Below are 24,268 nucleotides of genomic sequence, written 5' to 3' on the forward strand. Positions count from 1 at the left end.
GAGTGAGACATTTGCCTGAATCCAAGAATCAGCAGACCTGAAAGAAGCATGTTGTGATTAGGACAAGCTGACAAAGGAGGAGAACCCATCATCGAAAGCCACAAGGACTGGCTATAGTCTAAAAGCATAAGGCAGTGTAATCAACTCCTTTGGAGTGGTCCCGGAGTTAGGAGCCAAAAGCAGAGAGGACAACTAAGCAGTCCAGTCTGTGAGTAGTTTCTTAAGGAGACTTCCCAGAAGCTGTTGGATTTTGTGGTTGTTGAATTAGTATTGGGATGGACTCCCAAGTATAGCTCTAGAGAACTTTTGAGTTGCCCATTGTTGAAACATGTATGTTATTAGCCTAAGGTAGTGTGGCAGCATGGAATGAGGAGTCTGACCAAACGGTTGTATAGTGGTTGTTATAGACTTTTATTTATAGAATGAATAAACCTATCTATAACTAACTTGGTTAACCTGCCCCTACTGGGATGATGAAGAGCTTCCCCCGAGTTCTTCTTGACTATCCAGTCCCACACTCTTGTGGAACTAGCCAGGGAATTGTCTTGCAATGTGCTTCACTACTTTCTCTTCTTCTTGTACTTCTACTTTTGCTTCTCGACTGACAGTCTCAAACTTTCCCGGCCCCTTCCCGCACTTACACTTATTCCTGTTACCTTGTCTCGGGGAACGCTTCACCGGTTTCGCCATGGGTTGCAGGTTTGTTCTTCTGCCTTCTGCTTCTCTTCATAAGCCTGCTTGTCTTGCGGCCAGGTACTTCTGGCAGTATTGGTTCAAGATCCAGACCGGACGGTCCAAACCGTTACAGGTCACGCCACCACCTCAGCTTCTCGTGTTCACCATACATTTGCATGCGCAGCTCCGCGGTATGCCAGAGTAGACGATTTCGATGCAGTTCTCGGGCCGCAAGGTCCACTCACGACAGGTCACGCCACCATCTCTCAGTTTGTCTACTTCAAGTGTGCTGACAGTTTGCTATAACACATGGTTTCAGACTGTATCTATGTAGAGAAGGTTTGGGTGTTATTACCCTGTGGGGTCGGGAGTTAAAGGGGCTGTGTCCCGAACTGATATCCTTATCCCCAGGAGGGGAGTTCCTCCCCATGAGGTGCTCCCGTATGTTACCACACCTAGGGATACTATTGCTTAGCAGCCGCACTTCCCTAGCCTTATGGAAAAGGGCTCCCCTCTGGGGAGAATTGACACCATCTGGAGGATCATTCCAGTAGTCACAAGGCTAAGGACTCATTAAGATTAGGGTGACCTGAACTGTTGGCCATTGCATTTGAACGTTGCTTTATAGAATAGAGTGTCATAGAAGGGGCAAGGACTTTCAAAGTAGGAGTGTTGTAATCTATATAATTTTTAGCAAGCAAGGCGTAAACCACCTGGAAACCTCTTATCAATTCTAAAGAGCCCTCACTGTTCTGATGGGCGTTCACACAATCCATTCCTATTAACATTTATATACCTCACAATAACATGAAGGTCCTTTGAAGAAATGCCTGCAGCCACATGTGGGAGTTCCCTCCCCTCCTGGAGGTTCAAGTGAATGTTAGAAGAAATGGTTAACAGTCATTTAAAATGTTGGCTGTGTGCTTTTAAATGGTATTTTTTTCTATTTCTCCATGGACAACCAAAACTGAAAGTAAAAGCTAATCAGCACATGTGCAGTTATTTTCAGGCTCCCACAGAGGAGGGATGCCCCCAGTGCTTTCATTTTTTTTTCTCCAGGGGTGTCCCCTCCCTTGTAGGGATAAAGAGTTTGAAGCTGCGTATTGTATATCATTACCGCACCTACAAGGCTATATCTTATATATGTTGATTTAACAAGGCATATGATGGCATTAATGGCATTTCAGACTGCATTTTTGTAGCAGTGTTTTACAGTAGTATACAATGCATATTAATGCATTAAACAGGCTTTCAAAGCTGCATTTAGTGTTTGATGGCAGCACCGCCACATACCTTAGCATATCCTGACTACATACACCAGGCATACAATGTAATTATTGGGATAGTTAAAGCCTCAGTTGCCGGAGCAAGATGAATAAAATCCGAACAATAGTTCAGACATCCTAGCCTCCTAATCCTACCCCATTTCTGTTTTAGAACTTGCATAAGAGGGTTTCATCCCCAATTTACTTTGCCATCCTTACAGAAGCTGCCATTTACTCATTTGTTGCCAAGAGTGGATCTTCCCTGGAGCCTTGTTCTGTAACAGTCAATAGAAACAATTACCTGTTATCTGTCCTGCCATACTCAAGAATATCGATTATGCTTTTAGTGTAAGTGCTGTTCATCTAGCCATAAGCAGCCCTGTTTGTGAATAAGATCATAGATAGACTGATAGTTAAGGAACTCCATGACAGAGTCCTCTGGATACCTTTATCAGGCACGTCTCTGGACATTTCCAGGAACCAAATCCATCCTACTTTCGGTGATGGAAGATTTATTTCTGAGGCTTGTGGAATCTTCTTAGATCACATGCTATGCATAGGCCATCATCTAGTGGAAGCTGCAGAATATTGCAGTTGTTGTTTTCGAAACTCAAAAAGGGACATCGACAGGGCATGTCAGTAATACTATCTCTAGTGTGAGTTCCACTGTACCCATGGTCCTTCACGCGTCGAGGTCCCTCAGATTGTTTTTTTCCCGCCATCATCAACGGACACAAAATCGCAGAGTTCCTATTCGGCTAACGCCATTGATTAAAATTTAATTAAAGTTAGTTACTCTTTCTATCCTTTTAATAGCCGACCTTCGAACATCTTCGGCGATGATGAGGACAAACGTCGTCGGGCAAAGACCTTGACATGACAACACCCCTTTGGCCTTGGAAGGCTGCAGCAGGCCTCGGCCCAGACAGTAGAGAGGGTGGGGGGGTGGATATTTCTTAGGGCTCTACCTTCAGCCTAGACCCACCGGTGGTAGATTGACCGGTGGACAACCAACTTCAGTATAATGCAGCCAGGCATTTCCAGATCCAGACATGCGAGACACAAATAAATAAGGATTTTATAGAGGACATTTTGGGTGACAGGAAGGCTGTTACCCAATTTATACCTATTCTTCAGTCTGTTCAAAGAAGAATCCAACCCTCTCTAGAGTCTCCTAGCCAAACGCGGGCAGTGAACCCACGTATTGAAAAGTTGTTCCGCCCTGCGCCCACAGACCCCCACTGTACATCAGGGGCCAGTTTAAACCTGACTCAGCAGTAGTGACCACAACATGCAAGAGGGCAGGAACACCACTGGCCTCATCGGAAGCACCTCTCGATAAGCAGAGCAAAAAGCTTTATACTCTCAGGAGAACGGTGGCCACCTCAGCAGCATTTCAAACAACTTTGTTGGCAGGTTACAACTGCCACAAGTGCAAGGATGTTGCTACCCTAATGCCCTCTGCACCAGAACCCCTAAAATCGCGACTGTCTCAAGCAGTAGCGGAAGGAAAGGCGATGGCAAACTGCATCCTGAAAAAGAACTTGGATCCCGCACACAATGCAGGCCGGATAATCGCAGGGTGGACATTATTAAAACGCCATGCATTACTTCGCCAATCTGGCTTTAAACTGGAAACGCAGCCAATTCTCCTCAACATGCCCATTGAACCGAATGTCCTATTCGGTAAAGCGGTTGTGGACGCATTAAAATCTGCCAAAGAAGAGTATGAAACTCCACGCCAGCTAACGAATAAACCACCGGGCCCAAAGAGACGGAAACAATTTTCATCGCTTCATGGTCAAAACTCGCAAAGAGGTAACAGACATAGGCAGAATCAAAGCTACTTCTACCCCCACCTGCGTGGCTAAAAATCTTGGGGTTATCTTTGACGCCACACTTTCCTTCTCTGCACACATCTCTAACGTCTCCAAAAAGTCAAACTTTTTATTGCACCTCCTTAGAGGTACTCTGCCTTTCCTCTCCTTCCCTCAAAAGCTCACGGTCTCCCAAGCTCTGGTTCTCTCCAGACTGGATTACTGTAACAGCCTCTTTCTAAATCTACATGCCTCTACTCTCTGCTCTTTACAACTAATCCAGAACAGGATTGCGAGACTTGTGCTTGGCCTCAAGCCCTGGGATCGTATCTCTCCAGCCCTGAAATCCCTTCATTGACTCCCAGTGGATGCAAGGATTCAATTTAAAACCCTCTGCACTGTCTACAAGGCTTTCTGGGGCATGGGTCCAAAATACCTTCAACTATCCCTCTGTAAATACCTCCCCTCTCGAGCCCTTCGCTCCTCTACTTCCATCTCCCTCAGGGTTAGTCATTTTACAAAGAAGCAAGCTGGAGGTAGATCTGTCTTCGGTCAGTGCCTCCCTTTGGAACAGACTCCCGGCCACCTTGAGACTTGAGGAAAACCATCTCCGGTTCCGGAAGCACCTCAAGACCTTCCTCTTTACCTCTGTCTTTACCCACCTTCTCCCCTGTTGATCCGTTTCTTCTCTTGGCATCATGCACCTGGCCACCCTCTGTCATTCGGGCCCAGGTATCTGCTCACCCTGCCCCCCTCCTGCACTGCCTCCAGGCCACTCCCTGCACTAGGGTTCTGCATCTGTACCCATGCAGCCCCTTCTCATTTTTCTTCTGCACTTATCAGATATACATTATCTGACTAACTTTCACCTGCCAGTTGCTGGCTGCACTACCATGGTTCATTGCTCTTATTTATTTATTTTATTTAATATTTATTCTATTCTATCTTCTGTTCCGCACTTTCCCCCTTTTCCCTTTTCCATGGACTTGCGCTTTCTTAATGTCACTGGCCCTAGTAAGATCGCTGTATTATTTTTTTTGTTCTCCCTTGTTCCCCTCCCTTTTTGCCTGGTCACGCTCTGAAACACTTGCATACTAGCGCAATATAAATAAAATATCATTTAATTTCATCCATGGACTCCAACTCCCATAATCACCCAGGTACTGAGACGAGGAGGTGGATGAAGGTGTTTGTGCAAAGTGACAAGAGCCCTAACTACAACTAGCATACTAGTTGTTTCTTGAAAGCTTCAGTGCACGGGACATTTAGATGGCCACTGCACTATGGGAAGGGGCACTGCAGGAGAGGACGTTATACTCCAGGCTGGGGCTCGGAGCAGACCGAAAGGCTTGCTGGAACGGAGAAGGCTGCTGCAACATAAGAGAAGATGCGGGTGAGCAAATGGGGTCATGGGGATGCAAGGAGCCGCACAGGAGCTCTTGGAGGTCAGATGCTTGCAGAAGTCGCACTCTTCAGTCTGGATCGAAAGGGGATGCTGGTGTCACTGCAGAGCCCTGGAAGAGCTTCTGTCTGTCTGCATTCACCACAGTAGAAAGTGGGTGAAAGAGCAAACCCGCCGAGCCACAAACGGAATCAGAAATGCTGGAAGAGACTGGTGAGTCGGGGTGTTCCAACAAGCACAACACCCCAACACAACCAATTGTTTAAAAGGTACGAAAATGATGATGCAGAAAATGCACAATTGTTTGAATTTGGATTTTGCCTTTGTGGTGTTCAATGCCCAACGAGAAGAATGTTTGAATGCAGACAAGCCCAAGTAAGAAGAATGTTTGAAGACAAAGTACAAAGACAAACCCCAATCCAATACAGATGCATGAGATGCCAGTGTGGGGAGCAGTTTGGTCAAGTGTTAACTTAAATAGATATACCACTTTCCTCATGGTATTTGGTATAATTAAAAAACTGAGAAACATATAAGAAGTCCTGGCAGGCGAGTATACCAAGCAGCTAAAATTGTGTTAATTATCCTGGCAGGGGAGTATACCAAGTGATCTGAAATCTAATTTCTCCAGCATGGGGTCTGGCATGGATTCATATGCTCATGAATATTCCCTGTCGTCAGGCTGGGAATCCTCGGTAATAGAAAAAACAGTTTCAGTTTTGTTTCCAAACTGTCTTTCTCCCATAAACCAATCACTGAGCTCTGGGTCATACTGCCCCCAGCCAATGACTGCCTTCTACCTAAGCCCCTCCACTGGCAGCCATCTTCAGATTCTTACATCACGTTCAGGTGTTGGGAGTCCTTGTGCTTTGCTCTTTGAGCTTTTGCTGCGTTTTTCGCTTTTTGAGAGGTAAACTCTATTTTTCGGTCTTTCGGGCCTGTATGCTCCCTCGATCATCCTTCCGACTAACGGAGACCTGTTTTTCGGAACCGGCCGGGATGTCGGGCACCACCCGTACAGCCCGGTGGGAGGCCAGCTGATGAACTTCGTCGGTGTGTGGAAGACCACTCCACCAACAGATGGGTACTGGACGCTCTCGCCCATGGACACACCTGAGAATTTCAACAGAATTTTAACGCAAATAACAACCGTGGCCAGGCAGGAAAACCATGTCCCTTAGCTGCTGCTGGAGGTTCGGGCCATGTTACAGAAAGGGGCGATAGAGCTGGTTCCACAGCGATTCCGGGGCACCAGAGTATACTTAAGGTACCGCCTCGTAAGAAAGACAACCAGAGGTTGGAGGGCAATTCTCGACCTACGACGGCTCAACAAATACATAAAGTCCCAGAAGTTCTTGATGGTTACGCTGCAGCACGTGCTCAGCCAGCTGCAGGAGGGGCACTTTCCGTCGTCGCTGGATCTGGAGGACACGTACTTCCACGTCCCCATACACAAAGGACACCTCAAGTTTCTGCGCTTCGTCATTTCAGGGGAAGCATTATCAGTTCAAGGTCCTTCCATTCGGACTGAAGTCGGCACCCAGAGTCTTCACCAAGTGCTTGTCTCCGGTGGCGGCCCATCTGCAACTGCAAGGGATCCATGTTTACCCCTACCTGGACGACTGGCTCATCTGGGCCAAGTCAAGGGACACCGTCGTAGAACACACAGAGTGTACCGTCCGTCTTCTGACTGATCTGGGGTTCTTGGTGAACTATGCAAAGTCTTTCTTAACTCCATCGCAGGGCGCTCTGTTCCTGGGATCCAGGCTCAACACGGTGTCATTCCTGGCGTCACCGTCGCTGGAAAGGATATCGGCCATCTTGGGCAAGGTGCAACGGCTGTTGGCACTGAAGATCACCATAGTGAGGACCCCCAAATCGCTACTCGGCATGATGTCATTGTGTATTTACCCGATTCGGCTCTGCAGGTTATGGATGCAGCCTCTGCAGTAGTTCTTTGATGCCCATTGGGTCCAGGTGTCCGGAGGCTTCCAGGACAAGATTGCGCTTGGCGAGGAGTTCCGACGAGTGATCACTTACTCACTAACTGTTCATGGCCTGTAAGAATATGGTTGTATTTTCCCTTGTTCCCTCCCTTGCCTTGAAGCGCTTTGAAACACATTGTGTATAGGCGCTATATAAATAAACAATCAGATCATATCATATCAGATGGTGGGGCGTGCGCTCCAATATCGCCAGAGGCACGGACTTCCAGAGCGCCCCGTACCAGGAGAAAATCACGACGGATCCATCTCTGGAAGGATGGGGATCTCACACCGGACGTCTTCACGCCATGGGACTGTGGCTATCAGAAGAGAAGATGCTACACATAAACGTAGTAGAACTACGGGCTGTATTTTAGGCCCTCAAGTCGTTTCTGCCGTCCCTCAAAGGCAAAGTTATGAGGGTCTTCGCAGACAATACCACCACAATGTTTTACATCCGGAAGCAGGGGTGCACTAGATACCTGGCGCTCTCCAGGGAGGCGCAGGACTTGTGGCACTGGGCAGTCACCCAGGGGATGCTCCTCATTCCATTTCACCTAACAGGAGTAAAGAACACTGTCGCAGACTCTCTCAGACGGGAGCTACACTCTTGCCAAGAGTTCAGAGCTCCGGCAGGACCAAGTGGACCACCTGTTCGGCAAATGGGGCAATCTACAGATCGATTTGTTTGCAACGTCGACGAACACCAAGTGCCGAGGTTCGCCAGCAGGGTTCGCCAGCAAGTTTTCCCAGCCGGGGAGCATGGGGTACGCATTCTCATTCCCCTGGGACGACCTGTTTCTGTATGCATTCCCCCCGTTGCTTCTTCGAGTCATTAATCAACTCAGACGGTGCCAGTGCGGAATGTCCTCATCGCACCAGCGTGGCCAAGGCAGATCTGGTACCCGGACCTTCCCAGCCTGTCAGGGTCCCCTCCAGTCAAGCTGCCAGTGGCCGCAGATCTTCTCACCTGGGAAGGAGGTGCAATTCTGCACCACGACCCAGGATTACTGAACCTGAGGGCCTGGCTCCTGCAGCACCCCTCCTTCATGCCCAAGGTGCCGGCCGACTTTCATCTAAACAAGCCCCTGGTGTTACCTGCGTTTTTTCCAACGCCTTTGGCGCCGGCTGAAAGGACCTTGCACTCGCTGGATATTGCTAGAGCACTGAAGTTTTATGGGGCTTGCACAAAGAGTTTCCGGAAAACATCTCTGCTCTTTGTTAACTCTGGTCCTGTGAACCATGGGAAGGCCCTGTCCAAGGCTTACATTTCCAGGTCGCTCTCCGGCTGTATCACTCACTGTTCAAACCAACCGCTGCCTGGCCATCCAAGAACCCACTCTACCAGAGCGATCGCTGCTACTACGACGTTCCTCCCTTGTGTGCCCCTGCTGGTCATCTGCAGGGCTGCTACGTGGAGGTCGACGCAAACCTTCACGAGATTCTTCGACATCGACAGGGATTCCAGGGAGGAGTCCAGAGTCGGCCAAGCAGTGCTGCTCAACCTGTTCGCTTGAAGGTGAGCCTGGTGAGGAGGTAAGAGATTGCTTCTGTTGAGCCTTGCCACCTCCCGTGGTTGTGCATGTGTGTACTGCTATGTATTCTTTATTCATGAGCATGGTAATCCATGCCAGACGCCATGCTGGAGAAGGAACAAGTTACTTACCTGTAACTGTTGTTCTCCAGCATGGGTCTGGCATGGATTCACATGCGAACCCTCCCGCCTGCCCCTCTGTGGCTCTTCTCTTGGTCCTACTGCCAGAGGAGGGGCTTAGGTAGAGGGCAGTCATTGGCTGGGGGCAGTATGACCCAGAGCTCAGTGATTGGGTTATGGGAGAAGACAGTTTGGAAACTAAACTGAAACTGTTTTTTCTATTACCAAGGATTCCCAGCCTGACGACGGGGAATATTCATGAGCATGTGAATCCATGCCAGACCCATGCTGGAGAACAACAGTTACAGGTAAGTAACTAGTTCCATAAGAAGTCCTGGGAGGCGAGTATGCCAGGCAAGTGAAACTGAACAAAGATTCCTGGCAGGGGAGGATTGCAGGCAATCTACAAAGTTACAAGAAGTTATACAGAAAGACTGCTACTGAACTTTATTGGTTAAAACAGAACTGTGTGAGCTCAGAGAAGGTACAAAGGAACTGTGATTTAAAGAAACAGGTTTTGCCATCCTATTTAAAGAATCCGGGGGACAGTAACCACCCTCTATATCCAAGGGTCTTTACCTTGGAGAATATGTTTCGTTGGATGATTTTGATTGTAAACACTTTTGCTGACATCAAGTCAAAGATATTTCCTTGCACCCTTTGTTTTATTTGTAGTGTGAGGGCTAGGAATGGCTTATCGGTTACTGACATCCAGACACAGAGAGATCCTTAGTTTTGCTTTCTAGGTAGGGAAATTCCTCTTTAGAATAGACCTAGAAGGTTATTTCCAAACCCAGTTTTATTTAATAAATGTCTTTGGTTAAAAACGTGAATATCTTGTGTCTGCCTCTCATTTCTGACCCCTCACATACCTAATAGAGTTGTAGAGTTTTGAGGCCATCTGTCGCACATCGCTGTGGTGTGCTGGAAAAAATGCTAAGAGGAGGAGCAACTATTGAAATAAAGGAAGAGGAAGGAGGGAGTTCACAGCAATGTGATGAGTGCCCTTTCCGAGACCCAAACAAGAGACATCATGGTCAAGCAATGGCAGCTGGCATGGTGATTCACGTGGTTGCCGAGCGAGAGAGGAAGAACATGCAGACCAGGGAACAGAGATTTATGGCAGACCTCGGGGGAAAAAGATGAGCCAAGATGGGAAATGGCACTGGAGAGACTGTGGGGAATGAACGTGGGAATTAACAGATAATGCCTGTATTCCCTGCATCCTTATTGGCAGTTTACATTGGTTCCAATATATGTAGGTGGCTCCCACACCACGCTAAAAAAGTTATGTTCTTTCTAACATTGAATCAAAAATGAAGTCCGTGCTAATGAAAACAAGTTAAAATGGAACAATACTTCTTTGCATGTTGCATGAAGTCAAGTGATTTATGGGAAGAACCTTTTGAAAAACTGATTGATCGTTTGAAAACACTGTCAAATTGTAGCAGTTAGGATTTTGTTTTGCATGGCATTATTCTGATGTAAAACAGCTCTGTTGCACACAATGGCTTTTTGCTTGAGCATTGGTCTGAATGAGCTGAATGTAATATGTCATGTAACAACAGGAATAAAGAAGAAGAAAGAACTCTTGTTGAATATGAAATTTGGAGGTCAGGGAGGCTGGCTTTGTTTTTGCTATTGGTGGTAGTGCTTCGCTTCAGGACATTTGAATGCGTATCTGAAATGGGTATCTGTAGAGAATATAATTTGTGTTAGAGGTGAATGGTGCAGCATGCCACAAGTTATCTGCCTCGAAGGCCAAGTACTCTGACAGAGCACACAGTGTGTAACATACATGAGTTCAGGGAAGTGATTTGAATCAGGACAGGTGCTTTGAGTTCTTTAACTCTCTGTTTTTATTCTGAAATGTGCAGGTGCCTTGACCCAAGCCATTCGAAATTTTGCAAAAAGCCTTGAAGGTTGGCTTTCCAATGCCATGAACAATATTCCACAGAGAATGATACAAACCAAGGTAATGTCAGCTTTTGGTTGTTTCTCAGCAGAAAACATAGCATGACAACATTATAACAAATCCTCAATGTCTCTTCATAGTTGCCAGGCAATGTCACATGATTACAGTCCAGGTATCTCCCAACATATGCAAAGTGAAATAAAGATGTTTAGGCAGTCCAGATGTATGTTAATTTAGTATTTGTTTGTAGAATTTGTTTTTTCCCAGTGCTAGTCTCCATTTACACTCTGCCAATGCTGTGATTTGTGAGGCTGCAAATGCTCCATTACTTTATCACTTTCCCACTCCCAATATCCTGAAGTCGGTATGTGGATCATCAAGCAGGCTCCTCTTGCAATGTAAACTCTGAAGTTACAAATGTATATTAAAAATACTTTAAGGGTTACAAAGGTGTCCCTGTACCTATAGCTTCCTTTTAATTTTTTTGGTAGAAAAAGCCTCCTTGTTTGGTATGACCACCATCTAAAGTGCAGTGCTACGTCATTTAGCACATCAAAGCTAGTCTATGGGGGGGAGGAAGCCCAGGTTCTCCACCTTGCCTGCCTCTCCTCCCCCAAGAACAATTATTTACGTTTCTGAAATGTGCGCAGCTTGCAACCTTCCTGCTACCATGTCCTCCATCTTCTCTCTCTATCCAGAGTGTTCTAGAATTGGAGACAAAGGTGCTGTGAAAAAGCTACATTGATGAAGAAACCCTCCTGCTGAAACCTTAAAAAGTGGGTCTCTAGGATCGCTGAGGCCTCCAGAATTTAGATCTGATTCTTAAGACCATATTTAGGGTTTCATGACTACTATTTATACACATATTTATAATAATATTAATAATGATCCTTCTCCTGCAAAAAAAGCTCCTGTTCTCTTGCAAAAAAAGCTCCTATAGTAACTCAATACTAATTGTTTGTATAGCGCTTATAATTCCTGTAACCCATTTCAAAGCTTTTGGTAGTGAACCCTTATGGTCCTTTTAATCAAGGCAACACATCATACCATGGATGGGATGCAGAATAACTCTTACACCAAATAATAAAACCGACTCAGGAAGTTGGCAAAATGTCTGTTTTATTCTCAGTTATCTAAAACAGGAAGTTGCAACAGACATCAACAAACGTCGCACAGCATAGTCTCAAAGCATTCAATAAAATAGCATTCTTATATAACAGAAATGTGTCATGCGTGATGTCCTATTACGTGGCAATCTAAGAAAACCTACGTGAGATTGTGATAGGACTGAGGGGAATATCCAAGTATACTTTTGATAAGGGATTTGATTGAGATTGGGTCTCTACAGTCAGGTGGACAATGTATGCCATCCCCTAGTGTAAGTCATCCTCATCAGTTGCTAGATAAACAGTACATCATTGGCACTCAAACTATAAGGCCCTTTGTTGTATGGCCCTACAATTGGTTGGCACGCTTGTATCCTTCTTGAACATTTGATTCACTGTCAGCACGTAAAGTGATACCCTTGACCGTGCCTCCCTACCCAATTCGCCCACCATCTCTCATGCCTTCTGCCATTCAGGTTGTCTTTGAACTTGGCCTTGCAGTAGCTTTTCTTCTCTGGGAATATAAGGGAGTGTGCGCATGTTCTTATCAAGGTTCAGGTGTGTATGCCCATTTCTATTTCCATCCTGGATTCACGTGACAGGAGCCTGTGAATCCGTCCATATTATAGCAATTGTCTTGAATAAATAAATAAACTTGGCACTCATGGGGTTCTCTCTTTGCAACTTAACAAGGGATGCCTCAGAGTCTCACATTTGCTGTTCTTCAAGGACTGATAACCAGTTTTGGCTGCCATACCCTTTGACACCAAGCCAAACAGCCTTCCTTTGGTCCATCTTCGAATGCAGCTTACTTCTTTGCTGCAACACATGCGTTGCTATCAATCCTCCTTTCTCCACGGGTTGAGCTTACTTAGATTGTGTCATCGAATATCCATATTCTATATATATATTGGCGGCACTGCCTGCAGTCTATTCACTAAGTATAGCCAACCTTTACGATTACTTGGTCTACTTGCGTGACAGCATCTGTACAGTTTTAAAACGGTTTACATTTTCTGCAGTGCTTCTTCACACATGCAATCTTCATTCATTTTTAAGCTGCTCTTAGGTGTCTGGATGGTTGATGGAGATCCAGCACAATGGCAAGGTAAAGGGATGCTTTAACATGGATGCGTGTATGGGTAAGGAATCTTTAAATTGGTGCATTTTTGTTGGGAGCCACTGTAACGTTTTCATGGCCTGTGTGATGTGCTCAGATTTCTTCAGGTCGAAGGTGATGTGGGCAGCATGGTTCTGGGGCCTTTTGTACAACAAATTAGCAGGCAATCGGGCATGGATCCCACTGCAGTAATCAAACCTGGGCATGACAACTGTTACAGTAAGGGTGATTCTTTGAAAAATTTTAAGGTGGAGGATTCCGCGCAGGAGTTTTAGATTATAGAAGGTGAACTTTGAGGCCACATTCAATGAGGGAATGAAGAGCAAGTCTACATTGAAAGTAACTCCCAGATTAAATAAGGTAGCTGTGGAGTGCCCAAGGGCAATGGTAGTGGTCAGGAGTCAACACAACCAAGTATCCAAATCGTTGTTTTGGATGTGTTCACACATAGACAGTTGCCAAGCATCCATCTTTGGATGTGCAGAAGGCAGTCAGTCACCATTTGACAGCCCCCACATCTTTGATGACTTTTGAGACGTAGCTGGGTGTCATCATATGAAAAACGATTATGGTACTGCCAAAGATCTGTGCAAATGGGACATATACATAACATAACAAGGTAAATGGAAAGCAGTGAGGATCTTTGCAGAACTTTACAATGAATCTCGGATATTGGGGACATACGTGGCCCAAATTGAACCTAGGAAGCATGGTGAGTTTAACAGGCGGTTAGCTAGTTAAGAGTAGTGTTTTCGATACTCATCAAGTTCTTCCGCCTATGTAATAGGATGTAATTATTAATGTATCAAATACGGCTTGTAGACCAACTACTAATATCAGGGCACCTCCTCACCGATGTTCATAAAGGCTGTTGCATGGCTTTCTGTGTCTGTAACATCATGTGTTGGTGAGAAGTAAAACAATTTGATCCAAAAAACGTTGTGGTTATGAATGTTATAACCTGGAAACAAGGATTTAAAGGTTTTTATTATGTTTGAAACTTGATATAATCCCTGAGAACATAGGTGCTGGTCCTAAGGCTGATTATGTGCCTGATGAAGATTACTGCATCATCAGTATAGTTGTGAACCTGCGAACCATGGCAGGCAATGAAAGATACCAGGAAGCAGATCTAGAAATGAAACGTGATGGTGTATAATGAGGACCCTGAAGTACTTCATAGGTGACAGAGAGTAACTTTAGGGTAGCATGGCCAAGTAGATGGTTTGCAATCAATCTCTAAGGGAAGAGGAAAATTATGGAGACATACACAAATTGCCAGTGTTGATGATGAAATGACTAATTGTGTCGATTGCAGTGGGTGAATCTGTACGGATTAGTCTGACACTGCCAGTATGAATATGTGGGGTGGGTGAAGATGTATGTTCAGTGAAGGCTTGAATTTGGTTAATGACTGCTCTATATAATAATTTTTTAGTGCATGGGAGCTTTGATTTGGTTATGATCTTATATATGTGGGCGCCTATGGGCACTATTGACACATAAATACGTTTTACATTAACTTTGTTGAGTTAAATCTTTATTGATTTTTCATCATCAAAGATATTTGGTTGCTAATTCTTGACAAGTCCTTAGTTAGCACTGGAATTTTAGAATCCTCTGGATTGTCCAGTTTGTTATATTATCAAATCCATGTCTATATCAATTCACTTTAGTTTCTTAATAAATGTTTTCTTAATTTCTCTTGAAAACAGTTCTCATCACTTGTAGTGTTAGTTCTCTTGAAATAATTTTTTCAATGATTTGATCAATCCTTGATCACTTGATAATACTTGTTAATTAGTTGTGCACTCCTCTTCATCTTGAAAAATCAATAAAGATCTAACGCAAAAAAGTTAATGTCAAATTTATTTCTGAGGCAATTTTGCACAAAAGCATCCACACGTATAAACTCATGACTAATTTTGGAAATAAGAGAAATTAATTTGTAGTGGTATGCAGAATTAAATAATCATATCAAGCATATTTTTGTATAGAGCGCACTGGGCACATATATATATATATGGACTTCATTGATTCACGGTGCGTCACCCTTTCTCAACTCTCATGCTGGACTTCCTTTGCATCTTGTACTCACGGTGGCCTTGAATCATGCTGTTCCCGTCTTCATCTTGTAACCTGGCTTGCAAAATGATGTGTTGCTACTGACTTCTGCAATTGTATTCGCTCTCCCCTCTTGCTTCTCCACTCTTTTTGACTGCTTACTCTCTGCTCTCCCCTCTTCTCCCACCTCCTCCCCTTACTTTCTTCTATGCACTTACTCTATCAGAATTGTCCCTGGACGTAGTATGATAGCAACCTCGTCTGTCTCCTCCCACCTCCCCTTACTGTCACCCCCACACTCCCATCCAGCACTATCTGAAATGTTGTCAGGCCTAGTACGATAGTCGCTTGTTTTGTTCCTCCCCTCCCTTTCTGAACCCCTCGCCCTCACCTTTTGTTTTTCTCCGGCTCTACCAGAAATGTCATCAGGCGTAGTATGGTAGTCACCTGTCTGTTTCCATTTCCTTCCAACTCTCCTTATCTATGTCTTAGCTCTTGCACTATCTGAAATGTTGTCAGGCCGAGTACGATAGTTAATTTCACATCCTTACTGTTCATGGCCTGTAAGAATGTCATTGTTTTTTCCCTTTTTCCCTTCCCTTCCCTTGAAGCGCTTTGAAACACATTGTGTATAGGCGCTATATCAATAAACTATCATATCATACCTGCTCCACAAGCTTCGATATTGGTTATCAGCTGGGTATTCTTCCAGATTCACGATGATAATCGCTGCTCGCTGCCCATTTACCAGTGACTTACTGGTTGGAGCTGGAATCATTGGGCATCTTCTTTATTTTAGATGTAGAAAGACCTGAGCCATGTGTGGACCCACAGCAGCAGTGAAGTAGTATAGTATATCTATAAGCAGGATAAGCAGAGGATACCGGCAAATATAGAGAATTATGCTAGTGCTAGATAGGAGTGAACTGGAACATGCCATTGTTTCTTCTCGAGAAACCTAATGTACAGAATCCTTCTAACTGGTTTTTTCAATTATGAATCCAAGATGTTTGTGGTAGACAATAACTGAGGTTAGGAATAACTTGTACAAGCCAGAAATTGTGAACAAACTAAATACTGGTTTTACTACAGCTCTTAAGAGTGAGCTGAACTTGAATGTGAACTCTGGGGTCGACTATGTACCTATTCTAACCAGGTTTTATGTAACGGGGACAAATAATACCTTGATCAAGAAGTTGAGCTAAAGAAAAGGCAGCTTCGATCATATGTTAGGCAATTAGGTAACCTTTCTAAACTGGAATTGATAGGTAGAACTAAAAAGTGAAAATTAAGGTACAAGAATTGGTTGCGCTTCCATAAAGCGTACCTGCTACAGCGTGACGCTGAAAAAATGTTAACTGCCTTCAGTGCAAGACAATCTACAGACATATGGAAGCTCATTAAGTGCTTGAGACCCCCCAATTAGCCCTTCAGATCAATCTGGTGTGTGAGGCTGATTGGGTTCAATATTTAGAGGATACATTTTCAAAGAGCTCACATAAAATAGAGCTTATCCAATTTCTCCAGCATGGGGTCTGGCATGGATTCACATGCACATGAATATTCCCCGTCGTCAGGCCGGGAATCCTCGGTATAGAAAAAAATCAGTATCAGTTTCGTTTCTGATCTGTCTTTCTTAGTAGTAACCAATCACTGATCTCTGGGTTATACTGCCCCCAGCCAATGACTGCCCTCTCCCTAAACCCCGCCTCTGGCAGCCATCCTCAGATTTTTACCACACGTTCAAGTGTTGGGAGTCCTCGTGCTGTAGCTCTCGAGCTTTTGCTGCGTTTTCGCGCTTTTTCAGGAGATTTTTTCTCATTTTTCGGTTAAATAGAGCCTCAATCTCCACCGTTTCTACATCCGATCAACAGGAATCCGTTTCGGAGTGTTCTACGCCCCTCAAGGTTGAAGTTTTCATCGAGTTACGCTTTTGGAGGATTCCAGAAGTTCCGAGGCCTACCCCGGACATGGCCCAGGAGAAAGGAAGCTCGACGCCCGGGAAGCTGTTCAGGACCTGCCCTGGATGCCAGCTTCAGAATGTTTTCAAGGAGGACGAGCATTCGTTATGCCTCTACTGTCTCCATGAGGACAAGACGCACACAGAGAAGGACTGTGCGTTTTGTTGGGAACATGTCGGAGCGGACCATGAAGGATTGCCACCTCCGTCTCGCCAACTGGCTGGAAGGGAAGAGCTCGTCAGGCGAGAAGAAGAAAAAGAAGTCTGAGCGGTCTTCTAAGTCCTGTGAGGGCGCCCCGGCGACGGGGGCCCAACAAAAGGCTAAGCACCGCGAGTCCGCGGGCACCAGGAGCGCCGAACGGTCGGGCTCCTTGGCTGCCAGGCAGGGCGCACCCTCCCCAGCGCCATCAACCACAAGCCAACGCTCTGGCTCGGGTAAGAGGAAGTCTGAGAACCCGGCGAAGCTTCTGGAGATGCCCCGGTCGATCTCGAAGATTCCAGCAAACGGGGAGCGAGGCTCGGACCCACCCCCCAAGGTGAAGGCCCCAGGCGTCCAGAAGGTGGCGATGGCCTTAATTCACCCTGCTAAGACCTCGATTGAGGATGTCGCCGCGGCCCTGGCTCAGCCTGTGGAGGCTACACCAGTGGAGGCGCCCTCAGGACCCAGAGTCTCCCTGCCACCGCGGAGGGAGTCGTCTTTCAGGCCCATTGAGAAGACCCCCACAAAGTCCTCGTTGGAAAAGGTGGGGGAGGGGCTGGTGGCCATCGTGGATACGGACACGACCACTGAAGAAGAGCTCATCGAAGTCGTGGAAGAGGCCCAGCCCATTGGGAGGGATCCCGACGAGGGCGACGACGAGAGCGACGGTGTCGCCGACAAGGCTCCTCAAGAGCCCTCGCGCCCATCGTTTCCGGCGCCGCAGGACACTTCGGCAGCCATTTTGTCAGCGATTCAGTTCTTATGCTCGGAGATAAGGACAAGGGTGCCCCTTCCCCCGACGGAGGTACCTGAGCCAGACCCGACGGGGGAACCGGAGCCAGGACCTCCGGAGAGTCCTCCGCATAAGAGGAGGAGGACGCATCCTACGCCACCTCTCCCACCTCTGCGGCCTGCTCTGCCTTCCCCCCGGTCTACTACCCACAGGGATGATACAGGCATGGACACGGCTACAACAGGTAGAGATGACGATGTAGGCGACGACGGGACGTGTCCCCCGTCGCCCCCTGCTCGGGCTTCCCCGCCCGACGAGATTGGATCCTTTCATGCCATGACTTCCAGGGCATCCGAGCTTTTCCAGCTCTGCCCAGAAGAAAAGAAGAACGAAGGGTTCCTTTACCAACGGCGCAAGGCTAAAAGGAAGACGGTCCTCGCCGTACCGCTTCTTGAGGACATCTGGGATGAGGGGCACGCCCTCCTCAAGAACCCTGCCACGGCGCCGGCAAAGAGGGACCGGTACGAGAAGAAGTACCGGGTCCCCGACGCTGCCCCCTTGTGCCTTCGGGCACAACTTACCCCGGATTCGGCCGTCTCAGCGGCGGCAAAGAAGAAAGCTGGGGGGGGCATCGGCCTCGACATCAACTTCCCCGCCGGACGGCGAGGGCAGGAAGTTGGACACGATGGGACGACGGATCATCTCATCCGCAGCAACGACTATCAAGGCGGCCAACGCCCTGGCTATCGTAGCCCGCTACGACAGGGAGTTGTGGTTCAAAATCGCCCCTCTGTTAGACTTCCTTCCGGACGCCAAAAGGGCTGAGGCCCTTGAAATCCTACAGGAGGGGGAGATTGCTTCAGACCACGCCATCACGGTGGCAACGGACATCGCTGACACTGGTTTCCGTCAGTTGGGCAACGGCGTTTGCTTGAGACGACGAGGATGGCTCAAGGCCACGGATTTCCGCCAGGACGTACAAACCAAGGTTTTGGATATGCCCTTTGACGGGAACAACCTGTTTGGGAAGGCGGTTGATGAATCCCTTCAGGCCATCAAGACGGACACAGAGACTGCCCGGGCACTGGGAGTGCTCCAACAACGACGGCCGTCCTTTCGGAGCTCCGGAGGCAGACAAGGTGCCTCCTAGGGATCCGGCAGTGGCTCCTCCACTTACCGCCAAGCGGCAAGATCTTCGTCCCATGAAGCCTACAGGGGACGCGGCAAGTCAGGTGGTGCCCGTCGTCGTCGACCGGGAGGTCAAGGAGGCAAGGCGGCCTCCAAACAAGATTTAACCGACCGTGGGGACGGGCCCCCGCCAAAGCACCCCGGTGGGAGGCCGGCTGGCGAGGTTCGTCAGCGTGTAGGAGTCCATCTCCACCGACCGCTGGGTGCTGGACGCCCTGGCCCAAGGGCACGCCCTCGAGTTTCAGAAGAAGTGCCCTCGCGTTCCACCCGTGGCCAGGAAGGAAAATCACGTCCCTCAACTACTGTTGGAAGTAAGGGCGATGCTCAAGAAGGGTGCCATCGAGCTCGTCCCAAAGAGGCTTGGGGCTCCGGAGTTTACTCAAGGTACTTCCTCGTAAAAAAGAAGACAGGAGGATGGCGCCCCATCCTGGACCTACGACGACTGAACAAGTACATCAAGGCGCAGAAGTTCCGTATGGTCACCCTCCAGCACGTGCTGGGACAGGTGGAGGAGGGCGATTTCCTGTCGTCATTGGACTTGGAGGATGCGTACTTCGACATCCCCATTCTGAAAGGACACCGAAAGTTCCTCAGGTTTGTGGTCCAAGGGCGGCACTACCAGTTCAAGGCCCTCCCGTTCGGATTGAAGTCGGCACCCAGGGTGTTCACCAAGTGCCTCGCACCGGTGGCGGCGCGGCTGTGCCCACAGGGGATCCACGTCTACCCCTACCTGGACGACTGGCTCATCCGGGCAAGGACGAGGGAACTCGCCGTGGAGCACACTGCGAAGACCGTCCAGCTGCTCACGGACCTGGGATTCTCCATCAACTTTCCAAAATCCCACCTGGTTCCGTCGCAAGTCGCCCTGTTTCTGGGAGCCAAGCTCGACACAGTGGCGCGGAGAGGAAAGGACCAGGACCATTCTGGGCAAGGTGCAGCGTCTGCTGGCCACGGACATGGCCAGGGTAAGATCTACCAAGTCCCTCCTCGGGATGATGTCCTCCTGCATTTATCTGGTGCGCCTTTGCAGGCTTCGGATGCGCCCCTTACAAGAGTTCCTCGACGCCCGCTCGGTCCAGTCGACGGGCAGCTTTGAGGACAGGATCCATCTCAACGAGACGTTCCGTCAGGCGATCCAGTGGTGGGGTACCCGCTCCCATCTGGCGGCGGGCACGGACTTTCAGATCCCAGCTCACCAGGTGACGGTGACGACGGACGCCTCCCTGGAAGGTAGGGGAGCGCACTCCAGAGATCTTCACGCGAGAGGCCTTTAGCTCCCGGAGGAGAAGTCACTCCACATCAACATTTTGGAGCTCCGCGCAGTGTTGTGGGCCCTCAGGTCCTTTCTTCCGTCCCTCAAGGGCAAGGTGGTGAGGATCTTGACCAACATCACCACTACAATGTTCTACATCCGGAAGCAGGGCAGGACCAGGTCCCCGGCCCTATCCAAGGAAGCCCAGGATCTGTGGCATTGGGCCGTCGCCAAACGGATGTTTCTGGTGCTTCTTCATCTGGCAGGGATAAAAGACACGATCGCCGACTCACTCAGCAGGGAGCTGCGCTCGTGCCACGAGTGGGAGCTACGCCAGGATCAAGTGGATCGACTCTTCCGACGATGGGGCGAACCCCAAATCCATCTCTTCGCGACGGCGATGAATTCCAAGTGCCGGAGGTTCGCCAGCAGGTTCCCCCAGCCGAGGAGCATGGGCAATGCTTTCTCGTTCCCCTGGGACGGCCTATTTCTTTATGCATTCCCTCCGCTGCCGTTGCTGCTCCGGCTCATCAACCAGCTCAAGAGGTCCCGGTGCAAGATGATCCTCGTCGCACCAGCGTGGCCGAGACAGATCTGGTTCCCGGACCTTCTGGACTTGTCAACGTCCACGCCAGTCAAGCTGCCGACAGACGCATACCTTCTCTCCCGAGAAGGGGGCGCCATTTTTCACCACAGCCCGGAGTCGCTGAACTTGCAGGCCTGGCTCCTGCAGCACTAGAGTTTGGAGGGTACGACAGCCCGGCCGACTGCAGAGAGGTTCTTGCAAAGGCCAGGGTGTCCTCAACTCTCAAGTGCTACGGACATAAATGGAAGAGGTTCTCTGTCTGGTGCCGTGCACAGAAGATTAACCCTCTGCGTATTACGGCCCCTCAAGTACTGCCGTACCTACTGTTGCTGGCCAAAGCTGGACTGGCTCACGCCTCCATCAAAATACATCTGGCTGCAATCTCCCGATATACCAGGACTACGGGACGGGCGTCCTTGTGGTCTCATCGCCTGGTGAAAGAATTCATGAAGGGGCTATTCCGATCATTCCCGCCGGTGAAGGCTCCTGCCCCGGCGTGGGAGCTTAATGTGGTGCTGAGCAGGCTCATGGGGGCCCCATTCGAGCCTATGCATTCGGCGCCTTTGAAGTTCCTGTCATGGAAGACCGCTTTCCTCGTGGCCATCACCTCCGCACGACGAGTGGGAGAGATCCAGGCCCTATCTTGCAAGCCTCCATACTTGACTTTTCATGACACGAGGGTGGTACTGAGGACGCACCCCTCCTTTATGCCCAAGGTGCCGTCGGACTTCCACCTCAACGAGCCCTTGGTGTTGCCAGTTTTCTTCCCGTCGCCTTCGTCGCCGGCCGAGAGGACTTTGCACTCGCTGGATGTAGCTAGAGCGCTGAAGTTCTACGTGGACCACACAAAGAGTTTTCGGAAGACGTCACAGCTGTTTGTGAACTTTGGGACTGTGAATCAAGGGAAGGCTCTCTTGAAGACTTCCATTTCCAGATGGCTCTCTGGCTGCATCATGCACTGTCACCAAACCGTTGTTGGCAAACCGACCGCTGCCCGGCCGTCCGAGAGCCCATTCGACCAGAGCAATCGCTGCTACCACAGCGTTCCTGTCTGGTGTGCCCCTGCTAGACATCTGCAGGGCTGCGACGTGGAGGTCGACGCACACCTTCACAAGATTCTACTGCATCGATCGAGACTCCAGGGAGGAGTCCAGGGTCAGCCAAGCAGTGCTGCGCAACCTGTTCGCCTAAGGTGAGCCTGGTGAGGAGGTAAGAGTTGCTTAGTGTTGAGTTGTTGTATTGCTTAATGTTGAGCCTGTTGCCACCTCCCGTGGTTGTGAATGTGTGTACTGCTATGTATTCTCTTATTCATGAGCATGTGAATCCATGCCAGACCCCATGCTGGAGAAGGAACAAGTTACTTACCTGTAGCTGTTGTTCTCCAGCATGGATCTGGCATGGATTCACATGTGAACCCTCCCGCCTACCCCTCTGCGGCTCTTCACTTGGACATACTTCCACTTTACGTGCTACCAAATCTGAGGATGGCTGCCAGAGCCGGGGCCTAGGGAGAGGGCAGTCATTGGCTGGGGGCAGTATGACCCAGAGACCAGTGATTTGTTACTACTAAGAAAGACCGATCAGAAAGGAAACTGATACTGATTTTTTTCTATACCGAGGATTCCCAGCCTGACCATGGGGAATATTCATGAGCATGTGAATCCATGCCAGACCCATGCTGGAGAACAACAGTTACAGGTAAGTAATTTGTTCCTTACTCACTCGTCAGAGTGGGAGCACTAATATGATGAAGACTATATCTTGGCTTTTATTATGAAATCCAGTCATTCGTGGGCCCCAGGCCCTGATCACCTTTCAAATGCCATCCTAAAAAATGTGCCCGTAGCTATGGACAGAATTCTTATGAGTGGGTGCTTAATGTAAAAGCATTCCCCCGTCATGGAGTTCGGCAGTAGAAATCCCAATTTTCAAGAAAGGCGTTTGGGAGCGAATCCTAAAAATTATCACCTGATCACATTGTTAGATTCCCCAGCCAAAATCTTTGCCTCTCTAGTTTTATCCCATTTAACTGCCTGGATTAGTGAGAGCTCTAGGTTTTATATTTACCAATCAGGTCTTGTGAGAGGTGTAGATACGACATTAAATGGCTTTGTTTTAAATGTTTTTAAGAAAAGAGCATTAACTGAGGGCACTATAATTTATTTAGCCTTCATATATTTTGCTGTTGCTTTTGATAGCATCAACCGCAACCCCTTATGGAACAAGTTGCTAAAATGGGTCTGCCCATCTGGCTAGGTCGAAAGTTTGATTGCCTTGTATAGCTCAACATCTACGCGAGTGAGGCTTAGGGGCTTGAAGCAAGGGTACATTCTTCCACTCTCATTATTGAACCTCTTTGTACTGGATCTGGCAGAAGTCTTGAGTAGGGCTAGAACATTTCCCCCGTTTATAAATGGCCATAAGATTGATTGGCTATAATACGCGGATGACCTGGTCCTCCTTGATCAGACCGAAATTGTCTACAGAGGCAACTTGATATGCTTCATCTTTATGCTACAAATAACTACTTATCTGTCAATGTATCAAAGTGTAACGCTCACCTGATTCCCGTAGAGACGCCGGTCTTGACTGGGCGTATACCGTATCTTCAAAGGTGATGTGTAACACACGGCTGGCTCTTTGGGCTGGACCTCTGTGCACTGTATCTCTGACTCGAAGGGTAAGATGTCTGCAGATAGAAAATATGGGATTAAGGAACTGGGTTATTGAATGTCTCTCTCTTCTTCCCTTTCTCTTCTCCTGTAGAACCCCAAAGGTTAACGCTCTCACCTTAGGTAAGTGAACGCCGTGCTCTCCATCTGCCTCGGGGCAGGGTGCTGTAACCAGTTTCTTCACTGGATAAGGGGAGCAGGCCTCTTGACTTCAGAGGACTGCTGTCCGTCGTTTACTGCACGAACGGTAAGTTTCGAGTAATTCTAATGTCTTTAAAGTCTTTAGTAATGATGTTTCTTGTTTTGCAGGGTTCCGGCGATGGCGGATGACGGGCTGAAGTGAGTTGAAGATGGAGCCCGTGTGATGAAGAGAAGCGCCTGGAAGCACGTAAGTAAGCGCTTGTTGCCTGCTTCACGATGCGCTCTAACTGTCTTTTTATTTTGCAGGTACAAGTTCTGAGCGGCTGCAGGGTGCCGGAATACACACTGGGTTAGATGTGGAAAGGAGTAATGGCACGTGAGTATTAAAGTTCCCCAATGTCTTTAAACGCACCTTGTTTTGTCTTTCAGATGCGGGATGCAGCGCCGAAGGCCTCCGGAGCGTGCAAAGAGTTGGTAAGCTTTTGTCTTTCAGATGCCGGAATGCAGTGTGAAGACCTCCGGAGCGCACGAAGA

General features: G+C 48.1%; 1 protein-coding gene across 6 annotated transcripts in view; it reads left to right on the forward strand.

Annotated features, from left to right (window-relative positions):
- Nucleotides 1–24,268, forward strand: part of RFX3 (regulatory factor X3) — a 1,045,627-nt gene that overhangs the window by 885,525 nt on the left and 135,834 nt on the right. For all 6 annotated transcript variants that reach the window (XM_069625736.1, XM_069625732.1, XM_069625731.1 and 3 more), the window contains one exon: nt 10,676–10,773. In XM_069625736.1, the coding sequence (XP_069481837.1) occupies nt 10,676–10,773 (98 nt within the window). The remainder of the gene's footprint in view (nt 1–10,675; nt 10,774–24,268) is intronic.

The sequence above is a fragment of the Ambystoma mexicanum genome, chromosome 6p (genome assembly GCF_040938575.1).
Source record: "Ambystoma mexicanum isolate Mex_15411 chromosome 6p, UKY_AmexF1_1, whole genome shotgun sequence".
Classification (NCBI taxonomy): Eukaryota; Metazoa; Chordata; class Amphibia; order Caudata; family Ambystomatidae; genus Ambystoma; species Ambystoma mexicanum.